At 44.1% G+C, this 18,839-nt stretch overlaps 7 protein-coding genes across 8 annotated transcripts in view; 5 read left to right on the forward strand and 2 right to left on the reverse strand.

Moving 5' to 3' along the window:
- LOC135340996 (partitioning defective 6 homolog gamma-like) overlaps nt 1-18,839 on the reverse strand; it is a 53,971-nt gene that overhangs the window by 26,171 nt on the left and 8,961 nt on the right. The window lies entirely within an intron of this gene.
- LOC135340989 (ADP-dependent glucokinase-like) lies at nt 56-2,031 on the forward strand. The gene is made up of 4 exons (XM_064537434.1): nt 56-248; nt 500-722; nt 806-871; nt 943-2,031. The coding sequence occupies exons 1-4, from the start codon at nt 82-84 to the stop codon at nt 1,903-1,905; spliced, it is 1,419 nt and encodes a 472-aa protein (XP_064393504.1). The 5' UTR covers nt 56-81; the 3' UTR covers nt 1,906-2,031.
- On the reverse strand, nt 2,002-2,869 carry LOC135341000 (DNA polymerase epsilon subunit 4-like). Its single transcript, XM_064537448.1, has 3 exons — nt 2,713-2,869; nt 2,540-2,649; nt 2,002-2,229 (listed from the first exon to the last, which is right to left on the reverse strand). The coding sequence occupies exons 1-3, from the start codon at nt 2,756-2,758 to the stop codon at nt 2,083-2,085; spliced, it is 303 nt and encodes a 100-aa protein (XP_064393518.1). The 5' UTR covers nt 2,759-2,869; the 3' UTR covers nt 2,002-2,082.
- LOC135340985 (bifunctional 3'-phosphoadenosine 5'-phosphosulfate synthase-like) lies at nt 2,908-10,674 on the forward strand. The gene is made up of 15 exons (XM_064537430.1): nt 2,908-3,048; nt 3,201-3,346; nt 3,627-3,700; nt 4,007-4,137; nt 5,502-5,640; nt 6,383-6,501; nt 6,818-6,946; nt 7,191-7,384; nt 7,434-7,535; nt 7,699-7,897; nt 8,208-8,306; nt 8,592-8,699; nt 9,584-9,709; nt 9,879-10,082; nt 10,477-10,674. Exons 1-15 carry the CDS (start codon nt 2,983-2,985, stop codon nt 10,525-10,527), a joined length of 1,887 nt encoding a protein of 628 aa, XP_064393500.1. The 5' UTR covers nt 2,908-2,982; the 3' UTR covers nt 10,528-10,674.
- LOC135340986 (sentrin-specific protease 1-like) lies at nt 11,119-16,379 on the forward strand. Of its 2 annotated transcripts, none has more exons than XM_064537431.1 (12): nt 11,119-11,258; nt 11,353-11,577; nt 11,901-12,333; nt 12,792-12,882; nt 13,219-13,306; nt 13,690-13,872; nt 13,925-14,041; nt 14,106-14,228; nt 14,846-14,991; nt 15,273-15,402; nt 15,653-15,697; nt 16,201-16,379. In XM_064537431.1, the coding sequence occupies exons 1-12, from the start codon at nt 11,196-11,198 to the stop codon at nt 16,264-16,266; spliced, it is 1,710 nt and encodes a 569-aa protein (XP_064393501.1). In that variant the 5' UTR covers nt 11,119-11,195; the 3' UTR covers nt 16,267-16,379. The 2 variants fall into 2 exon arrangements, with proteins under 2 accessions (XP_064393501.1, XP_064393502.1); XM_064537432.1 differs by having other exon boundaries at nt 12,792-12,840.
- On the forward strand, nt 16,384-17,532 carry LOC135340997 (carbonic anhydrase 2-like). Its single transcript, XM_064537444.1, has 2 exons — nt 16,384-16,545; nt 16,667-17,532. Exons 1-2 carry the CDS (start codon nt 16,442-16,444, stop codon nt 17,397-17,399), a joined length of 837 nt encoding a protein of 278 aa, XP_064393514.1. The 5' UTR covers nt 16,384-16,441; the 3' UTR covers nt 17,400-17,532.
- Nucleotides 17,546-18,754, forward strand: LOC135340995 (transmembrane protein 19-like). The gene is made up of 2 exons (XM_064537441.1): nt 17,546-17,873; nt 18,098-18,754. Exons 1-2 carry the CDS (start codon nt 17,609-17,611, stop codon nt 18,733-18,735), a joined length of 903 nt encoding a protein of 300 aa, XP_064393511.1. The 5' UTR covers nt 17,546-17,608; the 3' UTR covers nt 18,736-18,754.

Here is an 18,839-nt window from a genome sequence, read left to right on the forward strand (position 1 = left end):
GCTGACAGTGCTGTACGTGTATTTGGATATTAGGCTAAATCACTCCTCCTCAGCCCCTCCCCCCTATTTTGTTCAGAAGTCATGCTGAGTAACAGTGTTATTTTGGGTACTCTTTTGGTGGCTACTGCACTTATCTACGAGTTCTATTGCCCCCTGGAAGGGAGAAGGAATGATGTGGAGGATGTGGCAGCCAGCTGGGACAGAGAGATCACTCCACCTGCAAGAAAACGATCCAGGATTGCAATAGGGTAACACATCACATGCACCACCCTGTTGATCATAATTTATTTAAAAAGAGTACATGCGTCTGAATTTTGAATGATTTTACGTTTGTACAACTATGTCCGTACATTTTGTATGGCACTGATCGATATCTATAGGCATAATGTCCAAGTTGTGCTTTAATGTTTGAGTACATGGCGCTACGTCTACGTCTACCGTCCTACAGTAACTCTATATAGTTGAATCATAGATTGACTTTCATCTGTGCTTTTTACAGGGTCAACTCCAATCTGGACCTTATAGTGTCAGCGTTAGATCTGCTGTCAGCCATGGAGGTGGGGCCCAGCTCCCCTGAAGATCACTCGTCACTGACTAGTCTGTCGGACCTAGAGCAGCTGGTGGGATACTCAATGGAGCACTGTGCCGGCCTGGAGAGGGTGTTTGTTGATCAGGGACTTTTCCTGAAGATCGTGGAGAAAGCTAGCAGCATCAAGCATGCTGTAAGTTTGGTGATTATATAATATCATGTGATGCTGGATGATGATCGATATAAACTTGTGCGCATTCTCTTTCTTATTTACAGTATCACATTGGTGGGAATGGTGCTCTAATGGCTCAAAAAATACAGCAATTGGTATCAGATGTGAAGGTACTATAGAGCCAGTAATTCATTGTGGTAATCATGTGTTGACAATGGTAATGTGTGTGTTCCTCCCCCAGGTGATGTTGGTGGGTCCAGTTGGCCCTACACTCAAAGGACTACTGCACAAGGACATTCTCACACCTTCTCTGAGCAGCTCAAGCGTGGACGAGGTGCACATGATCCTGGAGTACCCCAAGGGAGGGACGTGGGGAAAGGTCACGGCCTCTTGTGCCAATCGCGTCATCTTCTCTCACGATCTCTCAAATTCAAGACTGGTAGCCCTTGAACAATTCCAGGATAATTTAACAGACTTTAACCCTGATCTTATCGTCTTATCAGGAGCTCATCTATTGGACGGACAATCAATGGACTTTCAAACTTCTCGATTAGCCGACATCGCTAAACTTTTGGACTCTATTCCACGATCAATTCCGGTACACTGGGAACTAGCTACCGTCGGTGACCTAGACTACTTTAATAAACTGGCAGATACTCTGTTTTCAAGAATAGACTCTTTAGGACTCAACGAGCAAGAACTACGTTCAGCTGCTTTAGCGGCACATGCAAACTTCTCCAAAATCCCCTCTAAACCACCAGTAGGATATGTCTCTGATCTCCTTCTTTGGCTGATGGACGAGTACTCCAATCGACCGTCTTCAAGATTGACACGAGTTCACTTCCACTCTCTGACTTTCCACATGGTGACCACTCTCGATAATGGACCTTGGACAAATGCTAAACAATCCGTAATAGCAGGAGCTACGATAGCTGGACTGCAAGCGTGTGATACTGACAAAATTGACTCTGAAAAATTCGAGCTACGGTTGAAATCGTATCAGCTCTCTGCGAACGACGAGCAGTTGTCAGAGACTCTAAAATACAATCCTCGAACAAGTGCAGTCGTGCAATGGAGAAGAGGTAGTGTGAACTTTCATATGAGTCCCGTATTAGTTTGTAAGAAACCTCTGAAAACTGTTGGCCTAGGTGACGCAATATCTTCAGTTGGACTTTTGTATTCGAACTTTGCAGATAAGGTTTGATTGATTTGTTAACTTTGCAGATAATGTTTGTTTGATTTGTTTGATGATTTTTTAATAGTTATTTGAATGAGTACGCATGCACATGTGTTAGAAATATTTATCTTTTGGAATGAAAATGTGAATCAATCATTGACACAACATAATTATACGCATGATATTGATAAGATGGTCAATGACTCAGTCCACAGCTCCCTCTAAGAATGCTAAAGAGTCCTCCTGAGGTATGCATGCATCTAGGTCTCGTCTCTGGATGGTCTTCCTCTTCCCCTTCACTGTGTGCCCGTACGACTGCTTGGCCAGGTGCACTATGAACAGCTCAGTGGCCTGCATGTGGGGAGAGAACCGTACATAGGTGTAAGATACAGCCAGAAAATAAATAAAGTACATGTAGTTGACAATAAACTGCCACTCTAAATTTTCTGTATATAGTAACTACGATTGGGATTCCAGTCACACTACTATCCTTTATTTTATTGTATGCAGTGAATCAAGAGTAGGTATAAAGAGTACTCTTAATCTACTCTTGAGTGAACGTTCAGCCTCGTATTAATCACAACACACCTTCCTACGTTCCTAAAAGGCTTGGGAAATACACTTTATTAATACACTCAATACTCTTATACACTTATTCTGCCTTTGCTATGAGGAGAGTGGCGTCATGACTTGCTAGCGTGATATCGGGGTCAGACTTTATGATATTCTTCACCCTAGCCAACGGGAGCTGACACTGACCACTCCATCGAGCTGTAGTGAATACAGACAGTCACATAGTATATCTCTCATTATCACTATAGAGAGGTCACATACCGTTCACATCTGCAGTAGAGGGCTCTGTGTCTTCTTCTAGCTCCATTCTCTTTTGACCTTTGAACTCTCTTCATTAGCCACGTGGCTTTTGTTTGGTCAACGCCCACACAAACTTGTACTTGACCGCAACATAACGGTGTGAAATACCTGCAGCTGTTGTTCATAGATAAAAGAGCATAAAAGAGCTCTCTTTTATCTATGGTTGAAACTTTAATATAATACGTACAAGTACGGTTCTTCTTCTTCTGCAAGGAAAACCCTGCTGTTGAGATGGCTGAAATGAGCACCGGATCCCCACCTGACTCTAGAAAGGATTACAACTCTCAAAGAAGCTTGGTAAGCTCATATTATTTATAGCTAATCTAGTCTAGTCCTGTACATGCTGCTAGGACATTGATTATGGGGAGCTGATTTTCATGCAGGGAGATGTGATACTGGCCGGCCGGCTATGTTTTACTTGTGGTTGAAATTGTATGCTTTCATTGTAGGACATTGTGAAGGCTACGAATGTGACGTTTCAGCCTGGTCTTGTGACTCGCTCCAAGCGAGGGCAGGTGATTGGTCAGCGTGGTGGTTTCCGTGGGTGCTGTGTCTGGTTCACAGGGCTGAGTGGAGCTGGCAAGACCACTCTCAGGTGACCATAGTGATTGATTTATAGTGCGTATGGACTATAGTGTAACCTCGTGCCATGCCTGTCATATTCATGTTTAGGTTAACTTTTACCTTTTACCTGTGCATTTATTGTAATCACTAGTTCGACTCTGGCTAAATATAATGCCATCATGACATAATTATTATTAGTATGCTATCTGTAGCCAACTAATCAGTGACGTGATGAGTAGCTAGTGGCGCATACACAACAGAACAGCTTGTTTCACTTCTTTAATACACGTGCTATGTTTGTGTGTTCACAGCTTTGCACTGGAGGACTACCTCACAGCACACTCCATTCCTTGCTATGGACTGGACGGTGACAACATCAGAACAGGTAAATGTCTTAATTGCAGCCATACTTATCACTGTATACATTCCAATACCTAGCTTCTTATACCCCACTGGTACACATTAGTAATGTTGGGTATGACTTCACTAATATTGTTGCTATGGCCAGAAAATTCGTCCATTATGGCTTCCATGCATTCTTCGTTTAAAATACAGTCGCCATTATTGTGCTAGACCATGCATTCTTTGTTTGTGGTCGCCATTATTGTATGGCAAATCTTGCTAGCATCTGTCAAAATATTATTGAGAAATACTGTTAAAACTATATAATGTTTGTTTCTCTCTCGGACAGGGCTCAACAAGAATTTAAGTTTCACCCCTAGTGATAGAAGGGAAAATATTCGAAGGATCTCAGAAGTGGCCAAATTATTTGCTGATTCTGGTATCGTGGTTCTCTCTTCATTCATCTCTCCTTATGCTGAGGTGAGTGGAGCAGACTGTAGATTATCGATTGTATCGTTATCGTGTACCTATAGGTAACCCTAGAGAATGTTGTAGATTAAGCCATGCTTGGTTGTAGTTTCAAACCTTTGATCTATTTGACACTTCATGTTAACCTGTTCTAAGACCACTAACTTTTATTTTGCTATAATTATGAGTACATGTAGCTCACATAAATTGTTGTGTAGGTGTGTTAATAGAACCACCTGTTTCTAACACCACTCTGCGTATGAATTAAGTACATGATCTTGAGTACGAGGTGTCACTAACTGTGTACCGGCCTACTCCTGACATGTACATGGTACGAGGTGTCACTAACTGTGTACCTACCCCCTGACATGTACATGGTATGAGGTGTCACTGTACTAACTGTGTACCTACCCCCTGACATGTACATGGTACGAGGTGTCACTGTACTAACTGTGTACCTACCCCCTGACATGTACATGGTACGAGGTGTCACTAACTGTGTACCTGCCTACCCCCTGACATGTACATGGTACGAGGTGTCAGTGTACTAACTGTGTACCTACCCCCTGACATGTACATGGTACGAGGTGTCAGTGTACTAACTGTGTACCTACCCCCTGACATGTACATGGTACGAGGTGTCACTGTACTAACTGTGTACTGGCCTACCCCCTGACATGTACATGGTACGAGGTGTCACTGTACTAACTGTGTACTGGCCTACCCCCTGACATGTACATGGTACGAGGTGTCACTGTACTAACTGTGTACTGGCCTACCCCCTGACATGTACATGGTACGAGGTGTCACTGTACTAACTGTGTACCTACCCCCTGACATGTACATGGTACGAGGTGTCACTGTACTAATTACTGTGTACCTACCCCCTGACATGTACATGGTACGAGGTGTCACTGTACTAACTGTGTACCTACCCCCTGACATGTACATGGTACGAGGTGTCATTGTACTAATTACTGTGTACCTACCCCCTGACATGTACATGGTACGAGGTGTCACTGTACTAATTACTGTGTACCTACCCCCTGACATGTACATATATCTTGAGTACGAGGTGTCACTGTACTAACTGTGAACCTACCCCCTCACATGTACATGGTACGAGCAGGCTGCATTGAGGGGGCGGGGGCGAGGGGGGTAATTAAATAGCGTTTGTACTGCTACAATTATGATGACTGTGTGAGCTGAATTTGCACCAGAATCGATCTAAAGCCCTCAAATATATCAACATTTTTCCGGGGAAACATGCCCCTGTACCCCTCTACATTTTTCATTTCCCAATTTTCCCCTCCCTAACCCAAAATCCTGGATGCAGCCCTGATAGGTGTCACTAACTGTGTACTATCCCCTGGCAGGATCGTAAGAGTGCACGTCGATTACACGAGTCCTCCAACCTCAAGTTCTTCGAGGTGTTTGTTGACACACCCATCGAGGAGTGTGAGCGGAGGGACGTGAAGGGACTCTACAAGAAAGCCAGAGCCGGACAAATCAAAGGTACCCCCTCTACCCACACAGGCCCCCTCTACTACCCACACAGGCCCCCCCTACTACCCACACAGGCCCCCTCTACCCACACAGGCCCCCTCTACTACCCACACAGGCCCCTCTACACACAGGCCCCCTCTACCCACACAGGCCCCCTCTACTACACACACAGGCCCCCTCTACCCACACAGGCCCCCTCTACTACCCACACAAGCCCCTCTACACACACAGGCCCCCTCTACTACCCACACAGGCCCCCTCTACACACACAGGCCCCCTCTACTACCCACACAGGCCCCTCTACTACCCACACAGGCCCCCTCTACTACCCACACAGGCCCCTCTACTACCCACACAGGCCCCCTCTACTACCCACACAGGCCCCTCTACATACAGGCCCCCTCTACCCACAGGCCCCCTCTACACACAGGCCCCCTCTACCCACAGGCCCCCTCTACCCACACAGGCCCCCTCTACACACACAGTCCCCCTCTACACACACTTTGTGAATCGTTTGCCTACTACTGATATGCATTTGTATTATACGCATCTACAATCTATTGTTTAGTTCAGTCATCAGTACTATTATAGCTACACACCATCCCGTTTATACACACACTCCACCCCCCACACATACTCCACTCCTCACACACACACTCCACTCCTCACACATACTCCACTCCTCACACACACACTCCACTCGATCCTCACACACACACTCCACACCTCCACTCCTCACGCACCTTGACAGGATTCACTGGTATTGACTCGGTGTACGAGCCACCAGAGAACCCTGACCTCTCCATCAACACTTCTGAGAATAGCGTGGATGACTGCGTGGAAGAACTAGTGCACTTCTTACAAGAGAAGGTGAGACACTAGGTAGGGTAGTACAGTAGAGGAGATAGCATTCCTTTTACCAGAAGCACCATTATACACACCTGTAGTGCTCCTGTCATTACTGAGAGATTGTGTGAAAAGAGCAAGTGTTGTATGTTTATGGAGAATGACTTAATCAGATATACATGTATTAGACAATCACAGCTAATGTTAGCACAAGTCTGCATATGCTATACATTTTTGTGAGCCTAAGTTAGGCTACGCACTAATTTCTCTTTTACATGTAGATCTTTTTTAGACTGTGTGCATGAGTGGTGTTTACTAGTACCCACCAAATCCATCACAGGGGATGATACCGTCCATTGTCGGGTCTCATGTACTGGAGCTGTTCTCTGCCGACCCAGTGGTAGCTGCTCAAGAGGCCACAACCCTGCCCAAACTCAAGATATCCAAACTGGACTTACAATGGCTGCAGGTACTCACACACACACACACACACACACACACACACACACACACACACACACACACACACACACACACACACACACACACACACTGTAAACTAAGTGTGGGGGCAATGTCATCTTTTGAGATTTTGTGATTTTATACACTGCATGCAATCCTCTATAAATTTACCTCTGTATTTTGACTTCTTGGGTTCCACTTAATTAAAGCATGTAGTACGTCAACGTGTACTATACCTTATCCCTCATCAGGTTCTCAGCGAGGGTTGGGCCACACCTCTCACTGGATTCATGAAAGAGAGGGAATTTCTGCAATGTCAGCACTTTGCCTGTCTTATGGACGACGGTATGACCAATCAGAGCATCCCGATCGTGTTGCCCGTGGAAACCAACGACAAGGAACGACTCGCTGAAGCTGGTGCCTTCACTCTAACCTATGAGGGAAAGTAAGTAATTGTCGTATTCGTGTATTGGACTTTAAACCTTGACCTCCAGGGACGTGGCCATCCTCCGTGACCCTGAGTTCTACCCTCACAGGAAAGAGGAGCGGTGCTCTCGTCAGTGGGGCACAGCCAACCCCAAACACCCACATATCAAGTAAGGGAGTTATGTGTGTGTATACAGTATTCTATTGAGATTATGCCCACATTCGAAATTACACCCACCCCGCTTTTGAGTGAAAGTTCTGTATAGCCTAATTTGCTCCTCACGTCTCTCCTCCATTTCTCTCGTGATAATGTTTAGTGCTGTCTCACTGTAGGATGATTCTTGAGTCTGGTGACTGGCTAGTGGGTGGGGCCATTGAGGTCCTCCATAGGATCACGTGGGGAGATGGGCTTGATGAGTATCGACTCACACCGAAAGAGCTGAGAACAGAGTTCAGAAAACGAGGGGCTGATGCTGTCTTTGCGTTCCAACTACGCAACCCCATCCACAACGGACACGCCCTCCTGATGAAGGTTTGTCTATGATCATGTTTTTGTCTTGCTGAAAGCTGAAAAATTGTAGAGGAACAACTCAACATTTGACATAATAATGTAGTTATAATTATACTGACTGAGTCTGTAGTCTGTATTGTTCGTAGGCATGGATGTCCCCACACTGTCGGTGGACGGTGGTTGGCATCTCTAGACACCACTTTAGATAGAAAATAGCCGCCACTTTAGAAAAATCTGGGCACACTGTGGCTGGTGCATGTACATCTACACTCACTTTTTGCTAATATTCATTACCTCCAACTGTGACACAGTGTGACCTCTCCCCTTGCAGGATACTCGGGAGTTGATTCTTAGCCGTCACTACAAGAAGCCAGTGTTGCTGCTCCATCCTCTGGGTGGGTGGACTAAGGCTGACGATGTGCCACTCAAGGTGAGTAATGCACACACTTATTGGGCAGATGCTAGCTTACTATAATGTTTCAATACATCATTCATGAATGCAGTCTGTAACTCTCTTGCATGGTACACTTAATTATGTTTAAATCTGTAATGACCATTGTGTTAGTGTGCATGTGTTCGCCAAGCCGCTATAATAATAATATCCAAGAGTATGAACTTACATTCGAAAGTTAATGAACTTATTTCCATTTAGTGGAGTAGACCTCCTCCTCTCCACAGTGTATGATGTAAGTCTCTACCTCCTCTTCCTCTGTAGATCCGAATCAAGCAGCACCTGGCAGTCATGGAAGAGAATGTGCTGGATGCTCAGAACACTGTACTCTCCATATTCCCCTCACCCATGATGTACGCCGGCCCTACAGAGGTGAGGTCACATTAGCCTCTACACAGGCTCTCCTTTTTCTGTTCTTTATCACAATCGTTCAATAAGATAAAATACTGTATTATTCGTTCAATGAGATAAAATTCGGTATTAATTGGAGGAATAAAGAAAGAAATAGACGTAGAGTTAGGAAAAAGGAGAGCCTGTATCGGGAAGTCGCGTGAGGGTAGAAGGGTGGTAGAAGGGTGAAAATGAGCGTGGGCATACTGAGCTAGAGATGTTGGACTGCCCACGCAGAGGTCTACGACTAATAAAACTTTGCCTGCAGCAAGCTGGGCATGGACTTGGAACTGGAAGTTTGCAAGCACTATAGCTAGCTATACCTTAGGCTTAGCTAGATGATCTACTAGTCTAGATTGTGTGTTTAGATTCTATCACTATTACCTTTTCTTGTGTCTTTCTACATGCTATAGTAGAATAGCTTATAGTCATCATTATCATATAGCAGGTAGCTACTGCCACCAGAGCTGGCCACGCTGGTTCTCTGATCTGACTTGCAGCACAGCTTGGTGGTTGTCTCAGTACAGTACAGTACAGTCTTACTCTGAATGCGTGGGAGAATACCTTACGTCACGATTGTGGGCTACATATCGCCCACGTTCATAAAATCCTTGTGGATCACGCGATTTCCCAAACCAGGCCTTACTTTTTCTTAACTGTACGCCCATTTCTTTCTTTGCTGCCTCACTATGTCTTTCTTATGTTTATGGATGAACAGTGACAACAGCAAGAAAAAGTAAGGCCTGAGAACGAGGCTAAGGTCACATGACTTACTCTTGACAGTTATTGTAGTGTTCATGTAAATGTTTGATTTTGCTGTAATATAGTTGTGATACCTGTCTGACTTCTCGCATGTAACCCATCAGGTGCAGTGGCATTGCAAAGCTCGTATGGTGGCAGGTGCCAACTTCTACATTGTGGGCCGTGACCCGGCCGGCATGGCCCACCCTGACACAAAGCAGGACCTGTACGAGCATTCACATGGCAAAAAGGTGGGTGAGGACTGTATGCAACTTGCTGCGGGTGTCCCTTTATTTTTCTGAATAGTATTAAGATTGTGATGGGAATATTCAGTATTATAGCTTAGAAAGCAATTTCTGTGCTGAGTGTTGCTCAAGTGCACATTTGAAGTATCAAAAACACACTGTTTAAATTACACAGGTACTTCAAATGGCTCCTGGTCTGACCAAACTGGAGGTAGTACCTTTCAAGCTGGCTGCCTACAACACTAAACTGGGAGCTATGGACTTCTTTGACCCCGAGAAGAAAGAGGACTTCATATTCATCTCTGGCACTAAGATGAGGAAGTTTGCTCGTGAGGGAGTCAACCCACCGGATGGGTTCATGCCACCCAGGGCCTGGAAGGTGGGAGAGAGGAGGGTTGCTTACTGTGAATAGTGCTGTTCTTTAACCTGGACTGGTTTTAATCAATACAGTGGAGCCCCTCTTCATAATGGAAGACTTTAGGCTACCATTGTAAATTTATACAGAAGGCCTTTGTTGAGGGGTTGCCTTACAACTATTCATTTGAGACCATAGCCTTTATCAGGAGTACATATTCATGTACTCCTGCCTTTATATATCACAGTGATCTTAATTGCTTCAGAGCTAAGGGTTCCACTGTATTGATCAGTACTAGTATCAGTACCATGGCAATCCGTGGTAATGACTAGTTATACCTCGTGTGCGCATGCACAGCGAGGTATACGGTAGTGTGTTTGTGTGTCTGTGTCTTATGTGTGCTAATGTCCCTGTGCAGGTGCTCTCTGACTACTACCAATCACTCAAGCAGGAGCTGAACCAATCATAGGATATTATTATGGACAGTGTATAGTGTATTATATTATTATCATTTCAACAATGTGTGTGCTTATGCATTGTATAATTATACAGTGTAACAACTACGTTTTTGTGTATAATCTTCTAAACTAAAATTAATGTGATTGGATCAATTTGAGTGTAGGTACTGAAAGTTCAACTATTGGCGCTTCCAGTGGACCACCACCTGTTACATCATATGACATCATCATTCCAAAATGGCTGCTAGAATATGTGTACATTGGAAAATATGTTAGGCATGGAACTACCTTATATGTTTGAGTTAAGATCTGAAATTTGTTGTGCAAGTACTTCATTACCTTGCACATCTTTTGAGCTCCACTGGAAGTGCAGGCTGTTAGTAGGTTCTGAGATACACAGAATTTTGTAAATTTTTAGTAGCAAATGTGTTAGGCATTGATTTTTTGAGTTTGTGCTAGTTAAGGTCTGATTTTTGAGGAGCATGTACTACAATAGTATACTTTTCATTTGTACATTAAAATTATTTTCTTTGTCTAACTCAAATACTGGCCGCTATCAACCCTTGGTAATAGCACGCGGTTTTATACAAGGCTAACTTTCTGAATAAAGCACACTATTAAATTTACCAGCCAGTACAGTACAGTTCATTTGATCTGATCAGTGAAGAAGTAAGAGGATATGAGACGGGTTGGAGTAAAGAGAGCTTTCCCTGAGCCACCACACAACCACAGAGGCTCCTCTGTAAGCTTCAAGAGAGAAGTAGCTACATTTATAGAGTGACAAGCTTTAATAATAAATACTCAATGTATGGGTCATTGTATTCCACTTCTCCCAGCCCCCAGCTCCAAAGAGAGCACGTCTCAGTGGTGACGCTCAGCCACGTTCCACGGGCGTGTTCCGTACTGTCGTAAACTGGTTCCATTCTGTCATGAGTGCTGTCAGCGGGAGACTGTCACGCTCGACTAGAGCTCAGAACGATGAGGACTCTGTCTCCACCGACTCATTTGAACCTTGCTCACAAGATCAAGAGGCGACTGGACCACTCCTGATAAGCAGTCAGGTAGTGCAGTACATGTACATCTTCCCACTTCCCTCGGTCTTTCCCCTTCCTTCCCCACAATCACTCACTGTGTAGGTAGATCATTTTTACCTGTCCCTATAAGCTCTCTGTAATGGAGGGGGTTAGCATCTCTTTAGTAATACCATTTTAATTTAATATTTTTTACACACTCCTTGTAATGGGGGAATTTTTGGGGTACTTGGCATATAGCCATTTTAACTGGCCACATCATTTACTTGTTGTGTTAACAGTCTCTTAATTGTTGCACAGTTAGTGTTCTGTGAATCAAAATTAATGTGACAGCTTCTTGCTAATCTCCCCAGGTGACTACCGGACCCACTAGTAGTATGGCCCCTCCTCCCGTCTCTACTAGTCAGCCGCTAAATACCAGCACCTCTGTGGACCACCCAAACCACACCTCTATAAACCAACAGTCACGCTTCAAGCCCCACTCATCGTCCACAGTGGCTAAAAATCGTCACAGATCGTTACTCAAGCCATCCCGGAAACCACCACCACCCTCACAAACACCAAGAACATTATTCAGTCCAGTTGTGACCACACCCCCTAATCTATCCCCAGCCATTCGAACGTTTGCCAAGCCGCAAACCACCCCCTACTACCCCACCCACCCTCTCTCTAGCACACCTTACACCTCCTCACAACAATCCAGCTCTCACAATCATGGCCACTCCGAGACAGGCTCTCAACGACCTTTCACCCCACTGTTACCACCCATCTCTTTCAATACTTCAGGTACAGTATTAGTGTGTACTGGGAATGTACAGTGGAACTCCTTTATAATGGATAGTTTTGTAGAACAAGTTTTGGGTCCTTACACAGAGGTGACCTTTGTTAGGAGGCTCACAAGCCTTTAATGGTTGGTCTTTATGTCATGGTTGGCCTTTATGTCATGGTTGGTCTTTATATCATGGTTGGTCTTTATATCATGGTTGGTCTTTATATCATGGTTGGTCTTTCCCTAGAGGTGGCCACTAAGAGAGGTTCTGCTGTACTTACCTGTCCAATGTTTGTCTCAATTTGTGCTAGAGAAGCAATTTACTTTAGTAAAGATGTACTGTACTGTTTCAAGCTTACATGTAATTTGTTACACAGGGCAAAATCTAATGCATTTTGCACATCATGTAGTGGGTACTATACCATTTTCTATTTTCCAGCACACTCATTCTAATGCTGTTTGTCTTCTGCTGCAGATAAAGCTGGTTCATCTAAAACTGAAAAGAAGGCTGTGGAACCGAAAAGGCAGGTTCCTGAGAACTTAGGTCCTTTATCCTCACTGTCGAGGTACACTATTAAAGCCAATGAATACTGTAGGTCAACCCCCCTCCTCCACTAGACCCCCCCCCCCACTATATCCCCTCACTAGACCCCCCTAGAGTCCCACGACACCCCTCACTTGACCCCTCACTAATTCCCCCTAGCTCCCACTATACCCCCTCACTAGACCCTCCACTACACCCCCCACTAGACCCCCCCCCACTAGACCCCCCACTGTACCCCTCTCAATGTACACGTGTGGGGCCATAATGCCCGCTCTTGAGGTGTAACAATTAACAGCTACATGTAGTAGAGCCATTAAATTTCTGTTTCAGTACACCCCCCCCCCCCCCCCTCCTCTAGACCCCCTGCCAGGACAAAGTCAGCTATAGAGCCTGCACGGATTAGTGAGATGAATGAGTGGCTACAAGACTTGCGGCTCTCTAGTAAAGTGAGTTTATTATATTAGCGCAAGGCCTCTAAAACTGTGCATTGAATGTGCCAGTCTCTAGAATTTATTTAGCAGTTAGCGTTGCTACAATGTATTATCTGCTTGAGGTAATGGTGAAAGTTGAACTTCCCTGTAGCATAAATATACTTGAACTTTCGAGGGCCGATATCTTGAGTTGGGAATATCTAATCCAAAACTAAAGGATGCAAATTAGCAGTTCTCTGTTTAGGCCTATCAAATCTTGTATTTAGATTTTCAGGCCCGAATCTTTCAATACCTTTGCAGTCGGTGTGTGTTCTGTCATTGAGCTATTTCAGAAGCTATATGTACAATCTTCCCCCTCTTCCTCCCCCTCCCCCTCCCTCCTTCCCCCTCGCTTGCAGGATGCTCAGAGTGACCGGCTAGTAGAGGTGGAGCTCACTGAGAACAGACTGCGGACGTGTCGTGCTGAGAGAATGGTGCTAGAGAATGAGAGGGTAACACGACTCAGGTCATTGCTCACCTCACCATGTCCCCAGGAACCCGATAAAATAACCTTTGACCTCTCACCCGATGAACGTAAAAGGGTGTGTTTGTTGGTGCACTTTTGTATCGTACTTTATCTCTGACTTTTTATAGGTTACTATGGCAACCAGGGGTGGGCCAGGAGGCGAGTGTGTGTCGAGTGCTTTCAATATATCATTGACTCGAATCGACCTTTGCACTTTTGTCGGTCTAAATTGGCTTAATGACAATGTAAGAACAACATTTCATAATAGATGTTGTTGCAAATCATATACATGTATATCTTATGGTGTAGGTGGTCAACTTCTATTTCAACATGATTCGCGATGCCCACCCAAAGGTTCACGTGATGAGCTCTTTCTTCTACCCCAAGCTCTCTCAGTCTGGCTACACTAGTGTGAGACGGTGGACCAAGAAGGTCAGTGTGTCACTGTGTGTGTGTGGGGGGGGGGGGGTGCTTTAGTGGTAGGTAACAGTACTGTTGTAGGAGTAGGAGCGGCAGTGATTTAGGAACTGCCCCTCCAGCCACTTTCATGAGCTGACTCAACAAAATAATGCAGGGGACCCAGCGATAAATGTTGAACGTCCATAAATTTAGTCCCATTGGTCCAATGACATGATTTTCTGTAAGCTTACGTGTACTTTGAGCTTGTTAAGACAATTAATTAGTGTTTTTGGGCGTGTTTTCGACAATGGTGTAATGGTCTTTTTAATGCCTGTTCAAATCTGAGAATTAAGCATACCATCTGAAAGAGCTCTTTGAAATTGGACAGTCAGAACTCTATTTAAAAAGCCAACTCTAGTACTCTATAAATGCGAATGGACCAAAGCATTTAGAATTCTGAAAGCTTCAATGAGCTAGCTTGCTCATGATATTTTTCTGAAAATAGAAATTATGACCCTTTCCAAATTTGAGAACGGAGCTTTCATCCAGTTTTAGGAAATCTTGAAATAAGGGCAGTAGCAAGACAGATTGTTCATTGAGTGTAACGGCATTTCCACCGTGTACTAGCTTGCATGATGGCTTCTCTGCAGGTGGACATATTCTCCATGGAGCTGGTCCTCTTCCCTATCCACCTGGGCATGCACTGGTGTCTGGCAGCTGCCGATTTCAAAACCTCCACCCTCACATATTACGACTCTCTTCTCGGGAACAACTCTTCCTGTCTTCCCAGAATAAAGTACGTATAGTCGAGCTATTGTCTGTGAGGTAGTTGCCTGGGTATGTTATTCTAATTACCTACTGCCGACACATAGGGTTTCACAGAATTTTATTTTACCTCTCATGCGTGTGTACTGCATGTATTGGAGTATGAATTCACTAGGCACGTGTATTAGATAGACTGTATTACATGTATAAAGGAGTGACTCCTGATGTATGCAGTAGTGTAAAGACGTACTTATTACTGTGCTTGTAGTGTTATTAAAAGCTTCAGCTGGCTCTCTAACTTTCGTTCCCCAGGAAATATCTAGAGGATGAGTCAGAGAACAAGAAAGGAGTACGACTTGATTTTAGCAGCTGGTCTCAGGTCATCGCCAAGAAGATCCCCACGCAGGAGAATGGGTCCGACTGCGGGGTATTCATGTGCTTGGTTCGTTATATTTCTTCAAGGTTTCTAGCAGTTTGTATTTGGTATTAATAGGGGATTTCAGGTTCCTAGTGATTTGTCGTTCATGGGTGGTGTTACCGTGTAGATTATTTTTGCAGTTTTCATTGATGTGTGATTTTAGGTTCATAGCAGTTTTTCATTGTTAGGTGTAAGCTTATCCAGTAGTATTTGTTTATAACTAAATGCACTGTCACTGCGAGTGTTATAATTATCAGACCACCCCCCCCTTCAGTATGCTCGTCACCTCTCTGAAGGCCTTCCGTTCAGCTTCCACCAGGTGAGCATCGTCTGTGTGTCAGTATAATATAGGTATCATTATAGGTCACGAAGTCATTGCTAGGGTTGTACATTGTACATGTACGTATACTAAAGAGTCGATTTGTGTTGAGAAAGGCCCCGGTAGTTCTGTGGTCAATTATAGCTTCATTTATTTGTCAATATTGTCATACACTAAATGGCCCTGGAAGTTCAGTGGTCAATTATGTAAATGGGCCGGAGATTCAGTGAATGGCCCCGGAGGTTCAGTGTTCAATTATGGCTTCATTAATGATCTTGTCATATAAGTGTGGAGTGTATGGTCAACTGGTATGCCATAGACTTCTACGCACATTTTATAACTTTGGGGATTGTCATAGATAAAAGCACTGTTGAATAAGGAATCTAATGGTATACTAAACTGTCATGGCAACTTCAGGTGGGGGCATTAGCACACAGTAAGCTGACAAGCCACAGTCTTGCACTAAACGTTGGCTATTATTCTGTCTGTTTTTGTTACTACAGCGAGATTTCCCAAAGATTCGAGAGTATATGATGTTTGAGATTCTGGAGAAAAGATTGCGTGGATGAAACTGAACTTTTGGCTCTTTTGTATTCAATGTCATACATTCTCAACGATATTATTTGTTGTGCACTGTTTATAAAATTCACATGACAAATATTTATAGCAAGGAAATTGGTAATGGTCGTCATAATGACAAATGTGCACATGTATAAATATCTATAATTATAAACAGAAGGTGTGATGATTTCTTTGAGACCAGTCTTCCTCTTTCGTACAGTTATATCCAGGTGTGCTGCAATGATTAGCAATGGTGGCCAACCTGGCTGTAAAGCCACAGGACTAAAGTAAGTATTGCTGCATGCATGTACAGTTTTAGTTTTAGTTTGCTATTTAGTATTAATTTTAGCCAAACATGTTTTGTAGTACAAATGCAACGTACAATTTACTATGTTTTTTCATCTACAGTTGCCAATTGTCGACATCATCTCAATCGAACCAAGGTGGTCAGAACCAATCACCCATCGATATCGTTACATCACAGACAACAAAAGGCTCCAAACTAAAGCCGCTGATTTTCAACGCTGGATGGGATCAAACAGTGTCTGGAACAGTGGAAAACACTGGCTACTACCTCAAGTTTACTGCTGATTCCACTGCTGATAAATGCACCCTCAAGACGTACAACGGTGACTACGTCCTCGACCAGTTTCACTACCACTGGGGCCAATGTGACGGTGAGGGGGCGGAGCATTACATGGACGGGAAGCAGTACGATATTGAGTTCCATTTCGTTCACAAGAAAGTCGGATTGACTGACCCTACAGCTAAGGATGCATTCTCAGTTTTGGGTGTCTTTGGAAAAGCAGATTCTGGTGCCAAAATGACTGGAGTTTGGGAAAAGCTCTCACCATTGAATGTTCTTCGCTGCGGCTCAAAGAAAAACATTGGTGATGTAGTTCAGTCGAACCTCCTTCCGAAAATGAAAGACTACTTCCACTATGAAGGCTCTCTGACTACCCCTAGCTATTCTGAGGTTGTGCACTGGTTTGTGTTGAAGGAGCCCATTTCTGTGCCTAGTGAGTATCTGGAGGCTCTGAGGAGAATGGAGAAAGATGATGGAAAGACAATCTGTAATAACTTCAGAGAATTGCAAGATGTCTGCTCTCGCACTGTGGAGAGATTTGAAACTGAACACTGAACATTAAATGCTAGATTTATTTATTTTGTGCTCCTTCCAGTATACTATAATAACGTTTTGACTGTACCATAGATAGTAGAGGTAGGAATCCTCTACTATCTATGAGAATAAAAAGTGTGCAATTTGAGCCCCACCCCTTTTCAGTTACCGTGCACGACGATCTTTACCATTTAGAGGAGTACTTTAATACTAGATCCAGAAGACTCGATATGATGGAAGAAGCAATGATTTCCAACGGTCTACTGATACGGATCACCATCTCTGTGCTGCTCTCAGCTCTGCTCTCCCTGTATGGTCTGAGGAAGGGATCTCTGAGCCTCTCTGGTGGAGTGGCAGCCTTTGCAGTGGGCTTCATACACACTATGTCCAGTGGGTGCTTCTGTGCTGCCTTACTAACCTTCTTCCTGACTTCGTCTCGTCTCACCAAATGGAGGGGCCAAGAGAAGAGGAGGATCGAGGCAGACTACAAGGAAGGTGGTTATGCAATAATTTAACGCATTTATCTCACTAGACGTCTGCTTGGCTTTGTGAGATTTATTGGCTGGAAATTAACTGCTATGATACTTGACCCCATAAAAAAACCATGTATAATTATATACGTGTAGAGCCTTGCGTATAATCTGGTACAACTTTATTTTTATACTGTAACTAGTTTATGTACGTGCATTTATTAACTGACTCTAATTCTCTGATTGCAGGAGGTCAGAGGGACTGGGTACAAGTGCACTCCAATGGGACTGTGGCATGTGTGGCTGCCCTGCTCTATTGTCGAGTGGCCGGATTTCGTGAGACCCCACTATCACCTGACACACTCACTCTCTTCTCCCTTGCCTGTCTGTCTGCACTCTCCTGTTGCTGTGGAGACACCTGGGCCTCAGAGGTCGGCTCGGTATTGGGGGGAGCCCCCAGACTCATAACGACAGGGGCAAGAGTACCAAAAGGGACGAATGGAGGAGTCACTCTCGTTGGGTTGCTATGCAGTTTTGCTGGTGGTGTGATCGTTGGACTGGCTTATTTTATAGCGTTGGTTTGTTTTGTGAATTTCTCCGAGTACTCGGTCACCATTTCCTCGCAAGCTCTGGTGATTTTGATTGGTGGCTTTGCTGGTCTGCTAGGATCAATTATCGATTCTGTGTTGGGAGCCACTGTTCAGTTTTCTGGCTATTCTGAGAAATTGGGACGAGTGGTGAATGAAGAGTCTTCGGGAGTCAAACACATCTCAGGAATAAACATTTTAGATAATCATCAAGTGAACTTTGTGTCTTCATTGTTGACAGCTGTTATTGTTCCACTGTTGTGGTCGCTGTTGTGCAATCATGTCATCGAAGATTTTTAATTATTGTATTAAAATACAAGCTTTGTACTAGGAGCCCTAATTAATTTAATGCCATGATCACATGCATGCATTGTTTTATACATTTGCATGCACTTCACATAATT

Source organism: Halichondria panicea, chromosome 9 (genome assembly GCF_963675165.1).
Source record: "Halichondria panicea chromosome 9, odHalPani1.1, whole genome shotgun sequence".
Taxonomy (NCBI): domain Eukaryota; kingdom Metazoa; phylum Porifera; class Demospongiae; order Suberitida; family Halichondriidae; genus Halichondria; species Halichondria panicea.

What these genes read in the sequence shown, in the direction of transcription:
- LOC135340989 (XM_064537434.1), top strand. Translation starts at nt 82, where the DNA reads ATGCTGAGTAACAGTGTTATTTTGGGTACTCTTTTGGTGGCTACTGCA. An exon ending in CGATCCAGGATTGCAATAGG is followed by an intron (nt 249 to 499) that starts GTAACACATCAC and finishes TGCTTTTTACAG; the next exon opens with GGTCAACTCCAATCTGGACC. An exon ending in CTAGCAGCATCAAGCATGCT is followed by an intron (nt 723 to 805) that starts GTAAGTTTGGTG and finishes TCTTATTTACAG; the next exon opens with TATCACATTGGTGGGAATGG.
- LOC135341000 (XM_064537448.1), bottom strand. Translation starts at nt 2,758, where the DNA reads ATGGAGCTAGAAGAAGACACAGAGCCCTCTACTGCAGATGTGAACG. An exon ending in CTCTACTGCAGATGTGAACG is followed by an intron (nt 2,650 to 2,712) that starts GTATGTGACCTC and finishes TATTCACTACAG; the next exon opens with CTCGATGGAGTGGTCAGTGT. An exon ending in CCACTCTCCTCATAGCAAAG is followed by an intron (nt 2,230 to 2,539) that starts GCAGAATAAGTG and finishes CCCCACATGCAG; the next exon opens with GCCACTGAGCTGTTCATAGT.
- LOC135340985 (XM_064537430.1), top strand. Translation starts at nt 2,983, where the DNA reads ATGGCTGAAATGAGCACCGGATCCCCACCTGACTCTAGAAAGGATTAC. An exon ending in CCCAAACACCCACATATCAA is followed by an intron (nt 7,536 to 7,698) that starts GTAAGGGAGTTA and finishes GTCTCACTGTAG; the next exon opens with GATGATTCTTGAGTCTGGTG. An exon ending in TGCCACCCAGGGCCTGGAAG is followed by an intron (nt 10,083 to 10,476) that starts GTGGGAGAGAGG and finishes GTCCCTGTGCAG; the next exon opens with GTGCTCTCTGACTACTACCA.
- LOC135340986 (XM_064537431.1), top strand. Translation starts at nt 11,196, where the DNA reads ATGAGACGGGTTGGAGTAAAGAGAGCTTTCCCTGAGCCACCACACAAC. An exon ending in CATCTCTTTCAATACTTCAG is followed by an intron (nt 12,334 to 12,791) that starts GTACAGTATTAG and finishes CTTCTGCTGCAG; the next exon opens with ATAAAGCTGGTTCATCTAAA. An exon ending in CCTTTATCCTCACTGTCGAG is followed by an intron (nt 12,883 to 13,218) that starts GTACACTATTAA and finishes CCCCTCCTCTAG; the next exon opens with ACCCCCTGCCAGGACAAAGT.
- LOC135340997 (XM_064537444.1), top strand. Translation starts at nt 16,442, where the DNA reads ATGATTTCTTTGAGACCAGTCTTCCTCTTTCGTACAGTTATATCCAGG. An exon ending in TGTAAAGCCACAGGACTAAA is followed by an intron (nt 16,546 to 16,666) that starts GTAAGTATTGCT and finishes TTTCATCTACAG; the next exon opens with TTGCCAATTGTCGACATCAT.
- LOC135340995 (XM_064537441.1), top strand. Translation starts at nt 17,609, where the DNA reads ATGATGGAAGAAGCAATGATTTCCAACGGTCTACTGATACGGATCACC. An exon ending in CGAGGCAGACTACAAGGAAG is followed by an intron (nt 17,874 to 18,097) that starts GTGGTTATGCAA and finishes CTCTGATTGCAG; the next exon opens with GAGGTCAGAGGGACTGGGTA.